At 39.0% G+C, this 12,082-nt stretch overlaps 2 protein-coding genes across 6 annotated transcripts in view; both read right to left on the reverse strand.

Moving 5' to 3' along the window:
- Window positions 1-3,333, reverse strand: part of LOC117307349 (mannose-1-phosphate guanyltransferase beta-like) — a 41,936-nt gene extending 38,603 nt beyond the window's left edge. Inside the window, exon 1 of the mRNA XM_033792078.1 lies at window positions 3,287-3,333. The gene's annotated coding sequence lies outside the window, so the exon portion shown is untranslated. The remainder of the gene's footprint in view (window positions 1-3,286) is intronic.
- On the reverse strand, window positions 179-12,069 carry LOC117307347 (transcription initiation factor TFIID subunit 3-like). Of its 5 annotated transcripts, none has more exons than XR_004521075.1 (10): window positions 11,963-12,069; window positions 10,681-10,869; window positions 8,927-9,169; window positions 6,769-8,465; window positions 6,227-6,291; window positions 5,451-5,916; window positions 4,465-4,650; window positions 4,063-4,163; window positions 1,293-3,401; window positions 179-1,232 (listed from the first exon to the last, which is right to left on the reverse strand). XR_004521075.1 is itself a non-coding variant. In XM_033792070.1 (9 exons), exons 2-9 carry the CDS (start codon window positions 10,844-10,846, stop codon window positions 3,302-3,304), a joined length of 3,024 nt encoding a protein of 1,007 aa, XP_033647961.1. In that variant the 5' UTR covers window positions 10,847-10,866; window positions 11,963-12,069; the 3' UTR covers window positions 179-3,301. The 5 variants fall into 5 exon arrangements, 2 of the variants coding, with proteins under 2 accessions (XP_033647961.1, XP_033647960.1); XR_004521073.1 differs by having other exon boundaries at window positions 179-1,262; XR_004521074.1 differs by having other exon boundaries at window positions 1,263-3,401.
- Window positions 12,070-12,082: the final 13 nt, after the last annotated feature.

Consider the following 12,082-nt stretch of genomic DNA (forward strand, 5'->3'; position numbering starts at 1 on the left):
TTGGAATATAAAACACTTTGCGAGTCTCAACCTCAAAAAAAAAAAGAATGCTGAAAAGACCAACTTTGGAAATTAAGTTTTAACCTAGCATTGAAGGAGCAAAATAGTAAACAAACACCACTGTATATCAAACAATAAGTAAATCAACCATGAACACGTTTGGAACCAACTATTCCCTTTAAAATTCATGCCATTTTATTATCAATAATTTGTCTTCCTAATCATAATAATTTCATATCTTGAAGAATACAAGTATCACAGCTAAATTTGATGAAGAAAACCCTTGTTTCACTTAGTGCATCCAGGTAACAATACAGAGGGCAGGCTTCAGTTCTTCACAGTTGCAAACCCATCAACAAAAATATTGTTGCGGCAAAATTCATGTCCCTTGATGTTTTTTTAGTTTTTTATTGGTCATTATTAAATTATTAAATTCATACAATCTTGACAAGTGATACATTTTTGTGGTGAACAAATTAAATTGTCCAGTGTTAAAGTATATCAAAGTTACATTGGTTCTTAATTAATACACATGTGACGAACACAAGTGTTGTGTGAAGTTTTTCGTCAGGTGCAAATACAGGGCATGATGCTTGGTGTTATTTAATTGGAGGATTGGAGGTATTTATTTCACAATAGACCAAACCATGCCTAAAACACAGCCACACAAAAAACTCTCAAAGTGGTTGGTAAAAAGAATTCTTGTCCATTTAATTTACTCAGTGATGGCTTTATCCTCCAATCAAATGACAAACTTACCAGCGCCCTTCAGTGTTTGACTATTCTCACTTCTAGACCAGCCATCAACCAACCTTTCACTTCTAGACCAGCCATCAACCAACCTTTCACTTCTAGACCAGCCATCAACCAACCTTTCACTTCTAGACCAGCCATCAACCAACCTTTCACTTCTAGACCAGCCATCAACCAACCTTTCACTTCTAGACCAGCCATCAACCAACCTTTCACTTCTAGACCAGCCATCAACCAACCTTTCACTTCTAGACCAGCCATCAACCAACCTTTCACTTCTAGACCAGCCATCAACCAACCTTTCACTTCTAGACCAGCCATCAACCAACCTTTCACTTCTAGACCAGCCATCAACCAACCTTTCACTTCTAGACCAGCCATCAACCAACCTTTCATTTCTAGACCAGCCATCAACCAACCTTTCACTTCTAGACCAGCCATCAACCAACCTTTCACTTCTAGACCAGCCATCAACCAACCTTTCATTTCTAGACCAGCCATCAACCAACCTTTCACTTCTAGACCAGCCATCAACCAACCTTTCACAGATTTACAAAATCACCCTCATAGAGGATGCAAGAATACAATCGTGTACATTTTGGTGATTACTTGGGCGTTACACAAAATAAATAATGAATGTTCTGTGTTCGTGCAATGCAGAGAATATTTTCTTAAACTCTGCTTGGCCCTGTTGAATTTAACTTTTGATATTTTCACCTTTGCACTCCTACACAATCTATATTTGTACCAACTCCGCTCTAACTAACAAAGACCAACTAAGACATGTTATGGCATTTCCTGTGCAATATCATTCAGAAAGTGGTAAAGGTTGTCCTTTGAATGTTTCACAAGTCTGTGATTTACTCACTGAGGTAGAATCCACACCTACTTACGAAATCTATGTGACAATAATTGCAATTAAATAAATTCAATTTTGCATTTCATACAGAATGGTGAATTATTTTGCGAAGGGAATGTGACAAGGAGTTCTTTTGTCAGAGCTGAAGAAAGTGTGGGCTGCACTTTATCACTAGCTCAGACCCAGCAAAAGAGAAAATTTAAAATTCATTTCATGAAGACGGAGTCAAATAATATACAAACAACTGTACTTGAGCTTTGTCTAAATTGGCTGTTGTTGCTATCAGCTGTTGCTAAGTCGTCCTATTCTTCAATGCAAGTTCTCATGACGATCAAATTACAGCCACTAATTCAGACATGGCTTTAGGACCCCTCTCATTTCAACCTCATGTTTCAGGCAAACCTAAATATAAAAAGTCTTTAAAAATAAAAACAATCTTGTGGAGATAAAAGTTATGAACATCAAAGAAATTCCATTTGCACCCCAAGCACGGAAACTCCCTCAGTTGTGCCACTGATTTCAGTCAAATTGTTAAGCCCCCTTGCAGTCTATGATTTTATAATAAACTCATTTCAACAATGAAAAGAGAATGAAATTAGAAGAATGGCAATCCATTTCTAACCTTTTCAAGACAAACGGAGACGGTCTATACTATAACTTTACACCACACAATATAATATTGAAAAATATTTCACAGGATTAAAAATATACAGTCAGTACAAAAAACAACTTTGTATCAATTAGATTTCTTTCAGAGGTTTTTGTTCTGTCAATAACAAACAATGACATACAGCTCATTACATTAATTAAGTCTTAGTAAAGATCATAACATACAGGATCTGACTAAACATTTGAAAAAAAAACCAGTTACCATTACACGCACAGCACTCGATTCACCGACTCAGGTTATTGGCATCCATTTTGTAACTGGTACAGGTCGAGTATGAGTGACTACATTCATGATGTAGGGTCCTACATTCATGATGTAGGGTCCTACATTCATGATGTAGGGTCCTACATTCATGATGTAGGATCCTACATTCATGATGTAGGGTCCTACATTCATGATGTAGGGTCCTACATTCATGATGTAGAGTCCTACATTCATGATGTAGGGTCCTACATTCATGATGTAGGGTCCTACATTCATGATGTAGGGTCCTACATTCATGATGTAGGGTCCTACATTCATGATGTACGGTCCCATCTCTGCAACATAATCTGTGGAATTACTGCAAACCTTACTGGATTGTATCGCAACCATGCAGTTTTGAATCCTAGGTAATGTGTGACCACAGTGTGTGACCAATTCCTTGTAAATGTTAACACTTGGCAAACAAATCACTCAGTTGGAATACTTTTTACACAAGAGATGAAAAAGGGTGTCCATCTTCAAAACACTTTACAAACAGACAACAAAACCTACATGTCCACAGTGTTCTTTTAAACCTCCCTAGTTGCAATGTACTTTGTTTTACTCTAGTGGAATTCAGAGACATGTCTTGCACATTTTGAGGATGACAGACACCAAGAAACAACACTTCCTTGACACAGACCTCAAGAAACAACACTTCCTTGACACAGACCTCAAGAAAAACACTTCTTTGACATAATTTGAATTTGACCCAGCCATGACATCATTGTTCATGTGTTACCGTCAAGGTGTAAACCTACCTAAATACTTAGTGCTTATTTATGTTTCTTTTTGCCTTTTTTCTTGCTCGGGACCCGGCATCGAGGACAGTACCAATTTGACTCCGTTGGTTCTTCCTTGATACCTACACATGGCCTGGGAAAAAGTAGAGAGAGGGAACAATTTACAATGGAGTAACAAGCCAGGTTTTTGGTTCTTCTAAAGCCCTGCTCATATTTCATGCGAATGCGAAGTGAATTTCGACCCCACCTCTTTGTTTTTACTGGAAATGTATCGCAGATGTTGAGCACAGCTTTACTCTCCCGAATTAATTGTTGCGAATTTGTGCCATCAACATTTGTATTGCATTCCCATTCGCATTCGCAGCGAGTATGAACCGGACTCAAGGCACCTTCTCATTGATAAAGGACACCACTTTGACAGGCATGACATTTGGTCCTTTGAAAAAGGTACGACTCATTTATCAAGTACAATGGCTGACCTACATGTATAGGCATTACATGTATATCAACATTTCAGGCTGATTTAATTAAAACAAATCAAAAATCAGACCTAAGTAAAAAAAAAAATAATGCCTGTTTTGAGGAACATGTACTTAAAGGGGCACCAAGGCAAGGACCTGGGCATGGCAATCGCCTCCATTGCCCTGGTCCATGATCAAATTTCACAAACTGCATTAACAGCAGAAATTATTGCTTAAAGATTTTCTATTCAGCAAAATAAGCAGGACACCAGTCACAGATGTATAGCGTTTGGATTTAGCAGATATTGTATGAAATATTTAAGTGTGTCTTACCAATGGTACCAGTCATCACACGTATCACATCCCACCATTGCACTCCCATCATCTGGCAATTTACAGTTTGGACAAATCCAAATCCTCTCTCCAGTGTCACTCTGAAAAAATAAAAATAAAATCCAGAAATCTAATTCAAAAATCTTACAAACAACGAGTACACCAGACATTTTTTTCAGTAAATCTGTCTGGATTTAGGTAGAAAACAACAGAATACAACTCAAGTATGTTGGCATCACTGAGGTAAAGAACAAAAACAAAGAATACACGCCAAGCGCAATTCTCAGCCAATTACACAGCTGGCACAGAAATTCAGCGCTTGCCATGTAAGCAAAGAATGGTGATCGTAAGCACAGAATTCAGCGGTAAGCAGAGCCATAAAATCAGTCCCTGGTCCCTTACCACTACAGTTCCAACAGTCTCTAGAATAACAGTACGCTGAGCCGAGCTTCCTACTGTCACACCAGCCACTCCAGCTGGAGCACCTCCTGGTGATTTCTGGCCTGTTGCTGTTTTACCAGCTCCCTTCGTCATCGCAGGTTTCTCAACAGGGGCTTTTAGAGATGCTTTTGTAGGTACCGAGATACCCTGATAAACAAAACAGAATCAGACACAACCAGATGAACGTTTGAATAAAAAACAATTTTCATTATTTATTATTTCTTAGAAAAAAAGAATTAGCTGTTGCAAACTGCTTACGAACCAAAAGGACAATATGGTATGCAAAAAATAGTTCATGACCTAACATTTCAACCCTAGCAGCGTCTTTATTTCTGGTTATGAAACAAGGATTCCTCACAAGTGAACTTAATCACTGTAGCTTGCAAGCCTGTGGAAACCTGTAAACAAGGGTGCTAGCTCTGTGAACCAGCAACACTGGGTTCTGAATTTAAGGTTCAGTAAACTTGAGAGAGACACTATGTTCATAATCTCCCTTTATGAGGTGTGTTTTTTTTTTAAATGTTGGTTAACAACCCTCAACTTTTGAATCAGTATGCTCTGATCATCTTCAGGATACTACTAATGAGGTTTAGCTTGCAGGTAAGCTTAGCTTAATGTGCATATAGGCAGGAAACTGGAATAGAGTTAGCTTAGGCTTAGCTCTTTGATGCAAGCAAGTAGGAACTCAAACTAGATCCTACTGGAAGTGGGCGGGATTGAGTTAGTGAATTATTGACTGCTTCTAAGAGCAAGTTCGATTGTGCGCCATGGTTAACTAAAGGTTGACTATTTTGACTCAAACTCAGGTGGAAGGCAATGGAGTGTTCTCGATGACTCAAGTTAGTCATTCGAGTGAGTGCTACAATGCGCATGTACGATGCTGGTCAGCAGTCGTTTACTGGTCAACTAAATGTTTCCACTCAAACTTGCTTCTAAGATTGTCTTACCTTAATGGGAGTGGTTGGCTGAGAGGTAACTGTTGACACTGCAGGGACACCCTTAGTTGGTTTAGCTATTGCTGAGAATGCCTTAGAAGCTGCTTTCCTTACAGGTGGAGCAGTCACAGGTATCTTAGGGGTTGGGGGAGATGGAGGTGGGGGAGATGGAGACCTGGGTGCGGGCGGGGAAGGCGGTGGAGATGCCACAACAGTTTTCTTGGGCTGCGACGCTTTCTTGGATAGGGATGCCTTCTTGGCAGCTGGGGTCTTCTTGGGTGGGGGGCTGGGAGAGCTTGATTGGGGGGATGGTGAACGAGGTGGAGGGGAAGGAGAACGTGGGGGCGGAGATGGGGAGGGTGATTTACGCCTTGGGGAGGGGGATGGAGAGGATGATGAGGAAGATGAAGAGGAAGATGATGGGGTACGAGCTCTTGCTGGTGGCGGTTTGGGCATTTCTGATTGCTTCTTGATAAATCTACAAACAAATAAATTGAAAAATATATTTATACTTTTATGATAAATGCAAAAGATGTCATTTGCCCTCATATGACTTGGGTTTTCCAAACGGACCAATCTGCCTTGCAGACTCTAAACCCTTGAATAGGGCACCCTACTAAGGAGGTTGGTGGCCCAACCTGTGCGTACAGTCTGTGTGCTTCTATTGTTCCACCGATGCAAAACCCGTTTTACAACAACCATGCAGATTTCCAACAAAACATATGACAATTGGCTTTAAGAGATCTATATTTTCTTATTCTTTTTAAAATCGTCTGAGCACTACTCACATTTTTGTGGCCTCTCCTTTTGAAGATGCAGCACCCATCCTCAATGTTATCTTGGGAACAATCAACTGGAAATAAAAACAATTCAAAATAGACCATCATATTGGTTGAGGTTTGGTTTATCTCAAAGACAGTAAAGTGTTAAAGTCACTCGACAAGAAACTTTGGTTGTATCAGTATTGCCTCAAAATTGCTCCAAGTTATTTAACACTACATGCACTATTGAATATTTGCAGAACCTTGTTACAAACTGTGGCCTTCTGTTTTTGTTAAATTGATGGCTTTGCCATACAATAGTTTTCAAACTTCCAATGGCAAAAACTTGGGCTGTGACATTCCAATTAGCCTTTTTGGGGTATGGCCGTCACTAAAGGATTGCACTGTTGGGTTTGGACAAAGACAAATTTACCTAAACGAAATGTTGTTATAGTAAGGTGTCCACCATACCTTAAAATGGCTTATAGAAACACCATATCTGAAAATGGCTTTATAGAAAGGCCTTTACTAAGCAAAGGTACATATTAAGAGATGGATGCATGAATTACCTTAGCTACTTTCTCAGGAGGTTCTTCTGAGGAGCTCTTGTCATCCTTCCCTCTCTTCACACCAGTGTTTTCATCTTTCTTCTTAGCCTTCTTGAGAGACTCTCTCGCTGCTTTCACCTTAGCCTTTCTCTCCTTATCCTTCCGTTTCTTCTTTTGATTCATCTTATCTTTCTGTTGTTTCTCATCTGTCTTATCTCGACTTGGACTACTGGATGCACTCTCTGACTGAGACACAAGACGTACCTTCATGGATTTAGGATTCTTGGTAATGATGTTGAGCTTAGCGATAGCCGGCTGCTTTTGAGAGTCTGGCTCCGTTTCTCCGTCCGAGTTCGGCCTCTTACCCGACAACTCTTGCAATTTACGTTTCTTATCCATTTTTTTCTTTTTCAGTTTGTCTTTTTTCATTTGGTCCTTTTTCCGTTTGGAACGCTCCTTCTTGGACACTTTACCGACAGATTTTTCATCACTGTTCTTCTTAATTTTATCTTTCTTCTCTTTACTTTCCCTCTTGTCTTTTGAATCAGACTTATCTGTTTTGATGAGAAGTTTAAGCGATGTCGCAGATGTAGTAGCCCCTTCACTGTCCCGCCAGGCATGTTTAAATAACAGCTTTGGGGGCAAAGATTGTCCTTTACTACTAGACTTCTCCTGAGTAGATTTGTTTGCCATATCAAGAAGTCCACCTTTACCCTTCTCGTTGTTTTTATCTTTACCCTTTTCTTTAACTTTATCCTTGCCCTTTTCTTTAGTCCTGTCTTCTTTACCGTTCTTTTTACCGGGTTTATTGTCACTACTTCGAGCCATTTTGGATATAACAGATTCAATAGTGTCATTTATGCTGGCTTCATTTGCCACAACTTCCTCTTCATCGTCCACTATTAACCTTGCGGATGGGAGGACAGCTTTAGAAGGGTCTGGCGCCTCTCCACATGGATCAAACGTCTTGGAGGGTCTTGGCTTAGTATCCTCATCTTCAAAGTCATAAACATCCAAAGCAGATGGTTTCTTAGGGCTTGGACTCTTATCGTCATCACTATGGTGCGTTGGAGTGATGGGTGCAGTCTCTGATGATTTCTTTGTTGTGATGAGTAACGTTCCGATATTAGGTCCTGTGACTTTAAGGCTCTTACTCCCAGAGGGCATTAACTCTTTGACTTTATCCATGATAACTACAGCTGGGCTCTTGGGCTTCACTTGAAACACAGACGGAGCACCACTTGGCGAGAAAAACAAATGCTTTGGTGATTTGGGTTTGGGCTTTGGTGGGGTGATACCCTTTGCTTTAGATGATTTAAGATCAATGTTAGCACTTGGTCGCGGAGATTTTGGGACTTTAGTTAGCAGCCCGTCCATCTTGGTATCTTGTTTTGAGAGAGGTATTTGGGGAAGACCACTTCTACGTTCTACTAATGGTTTACGGGGAGGTGTGGTCGCAACAGGAAGCCTGCCTTCTCTCTTAGGTGTTATTTCTCCATTGATACCCATGGATATTGCTGTTAGCTCTCGGGGTGTGCCATCATCAATTAGCCGCAGTCTCTTGTAGTTAAACTCACTGGCAGGACTAAGAAGCTCACGTTTATCACCTCGAGGTGAGTTAGGACTCATGAGGGGTGTGTGTGGCTCGTAGCCATCAATGTCAATTGACATCCGAGATGAATGGGATAAATCCATTGAATCAAGACCTTCACCATATTCTGCAAGATTGATACAAATAAAAAGTGTTACATTTGCAGAAATTGAAGAGTTTAGAAAGTCATTATTCAAATTATTAGAGAGCTTCCTTTTTTAAAAAAAGAAATAGTGGAAATAAAATGATGTTGAAATTAAATTAACCCCCCCCCCCCTTTGCAGGCCTGATGCTTTGTTCTTGAAAGGGCAAGAGCACCAAGGAGTTTTCTTGTAAATTGATATTGGGTTGTTCCAAGTAGCAATGAGGTAATGACCAGCTACCTACTTCAAAAAGAGCCAAAGATCATGCGAATCAGTAACAGTTGCTAAGTAAAGTTTGATGTCACAATACAAATCACTATGGTAATACTGACAATTTGTCTTGCGATTATTTTGATTGTTTTGTAAAATCGGCCCCAGGTGCAATTGCCTCTATTTCCTTTGTGAAGTATCAGGGCATGCCCCTTTGATGTTAAGGTGTACCTACCTCCTGCAATGTCACCTAATGGTGGCATATGCTCTGGGATGTACTCCAACCTCTCCCTGCAGTCTCTGCTTCCTGGCTGAGGAATCTGGAGATTGTTTCTCTTAGGAATCGGGAACGATGGTAGAGGATGAGCAAAGGGGATAGGTTCAACCTCTTTCAGGTATGTCTCCAGCTCATTCAAACGGACATGCATGTGGGAGAATGTCAAACCAACATCATCCAGGTTGGGATCAGTCCGACCATCTTGTGAGGAAAAACAAATCAAACAAATAATGTCAAACAAATGTTTCCACACCAACAAACAAAATGTTGTGAAGTATTTTAGACAATATTTTGTACAGCGCAAAGAGACCTTTTGTTGTATGAGCTGCATACATGTTTAGTATTATTATTTATAAAAACCAACATATTTTACATGTATACTTTCAAGCATAATTTACAATTAACAATCGCTTACTGGTCTTTTTTGGTAAGCATTCTAATGTATCAGTAGCAGAGATGCCAACATTGAACTTAAAAAAAGAGTAGCATCTCCCAAAAGTTAAGGGCGAGAGTGGCTTGGGCTCCCTAAACCGATTTTTCTATTACCCTCTACAATGCTAATTAGCTCATTTTCAGGCATTGTCGTGAAATAACAATTACCTCTGTATGAACCACCAGAACAGCTACAAATGTTTATAATGGCCAGTGAAAAAAAAAAAAAAAATTCCCTCATCTTCTGACTTTGTTTAAAAAAAAAACATAACAAAGGGTGGCCTTACTTAAATGTTTTTGTTTTAATGGTCAGAAATGCAACAACAAGCTATTGGGAGAGAGAGAGAAAAAACAAAAAACGTGTCCGGATTTTGGGCAAAAAATACGTGTCCGTATTTTGGGCATTGTCTGGACATCGGCGCTACAATTACTAGTAAGAAAGCATGGAAACTGTCTAGCTTAGATCTCACAGGCCACTCAGTTGAAGGTATTTTTGTTCAGAAGGTCTCCTTTTTTGCCGCCATTATTTCTTACTTTTTGTGCCAAGCTTCGATGAAGTACATGTACAGACAGCGTGGGCACAATATAAGTGGATACATGAGGAATGAGGTTACTGTGACACGTTAGCTCACACACAACCTCATTACCCACGCACGTGTGCACTATTCCCAATGGTGTAATAGAGATCAATGGGTACGATCTTGCAGCAATGCACTAGCGTAAAAATACTCATCCGGCCAGCTGTATTGTACGATTTAGTAAAATTATATTGGGCGGCTTGTTTAGCGTGTTTTATCGTAGCGTCGTAGTCACGGCTCGAAATCGTATTTGCTACGCCCAAATCGTGTATGTTGGTATCTCTGCAGTAGGAACTCTCTTTAATATCAAGTTTTAGTACTGCATGGACATTGAATTTTTTCACAAATGAGGTAATACTTTACAAGGGAAACTCGGGTGAACGAACAAAGAAAAATGTAGAAAACAGAATAGTAAATTTTTCTCTCATATCCTCCACAAAACATTTTCAAAATTGCTGTACGGCTAGTCTGGTGAGGACTATGATGGGTTCTCATCACCAAGTCAGTTTTCTGCTGATTTTAATTGCCAATACAATGTTTCTTTAAAGGTGGAGGTTTAGGATTTATGTCCTGTATTTAGTTTTTTTTTTACAACTCAGCAGCCATAACTATGTATACATTGCGTTGTAAACTATCACTGCCTGAAGAGTCAGTACTAAGGGCTATCTCCACCCTCCAAAACAAATCACATACAGCACTTACATTGTTCAGCATAGCGGTGAGAATGTCTTGCTAGATGTTCAAGGTATCTCTGCAAGACGTCTGTCAGAAGGTCACATGGTGTTGTATGTACAGCATGCCACCCCAACCCCTGGCACAGCTGAGCTACTGCAACCTTCAAAAGACTACGGCAGTATTCATCTGCCATTTTAGCTCAGTCTACAACATCTGCTGGAAAAGATAATGACAACCACTTCATGAAGTTTTAGTAACTTACTTTTAGAAATTAAAGGTTTTGATTTTTATTCTTAAAGACTACTTGGTTCTGACACAATAAAACAAAAAGTTTCCTTCTACACAGCTATCAGTTTAAAAGAAAAGGCGCTGGACACTATTGGAAATATAAAACATCTGACTGCTCATAATCTCCAGAATGACAGAATGTAGACATAGAAGAACATGCACTTTGAACTATAAATAAAGAGTCTACTATTACTAATCCAACTAAATCATGAAAAATAAGCAATTTATGGGTCTTTGGTAATCGCTATATTTTTGCTGTAAAACTTTAAAGGCCATTTGGAAACGTTTTGCTCAACTTAGTTAAATAATAACAGTACAGTGCCAAAGTAAGTATAGTTAACTCTATTGGTCCGCTGTATAAAACCCATGTAACTGTAGTCTGTATATTAATCATACATGTTAATAAACAACAACAAATTTAAAAACAATAAAAATTGTTTATTTATTTTAGTTTAAATTTTAAAATATAAACTGTCCTTGACCATTTAATTATATTTCTATATATTATATTATATAGGCCTATACCATAAAACAATTAAATTATATATCAACCTGATTAATATCAAGTTAGTGCCAATCATTCCAATCCCACATTCTTTTATGATTTGTGAACAAACAATACTTGACAATTTTTTTAATATTTCGTTTGTAAATAGGCCTACCAATACCACCAAGTAATTTCATTTTCAGAAAAAGTGCACACATATGACAACAATCTCGTTTATACACTAAGCCCTGACATGGATCGAAATGGGGATGCTAAGAAATATGACATTAACTATTTGATAATTTCACACTGATTATACAAAATAAAATACCTCCACGATTGAACGATATTTCGCCATATGTTTGTACGTAAATTTGGTTGTTGTAGGCCTACGGCCAATACACTGCACAAAAATACATTCATTTTCAATTGCTACCAAAACTGGTCTGTAAATCTCGGCAGAAACCGTTCATTATTTAAATTATTGCGGCATTTCACCCTTAAGCAAATTAACTGTAAATGCATTATTCTTACCCGAACAAAAATGGCTTTACTGGACGTCAAAATGTCATTTATTCTGACAAAATTCTTGTAGCTAATTCACCGAATACAGGCAGGCGCCATCACCGCCGTCAAATGTTCGCTGATTCAACG

Source organism: Asterias rubens, chromosome 2 (genome assembly GCF_902459465.1).
Source record: "Asterias rubens chromosome 2, eAstRub1.3, whole genome shotgun sequence".
Classification (NCBI taxonomy): domain Eukaryota; kingdom Metazoa; phylum Echinodermata; class Asteroidea; order Forcipulatida; family Asteriidae; genus Asterias; species Asterias rubens.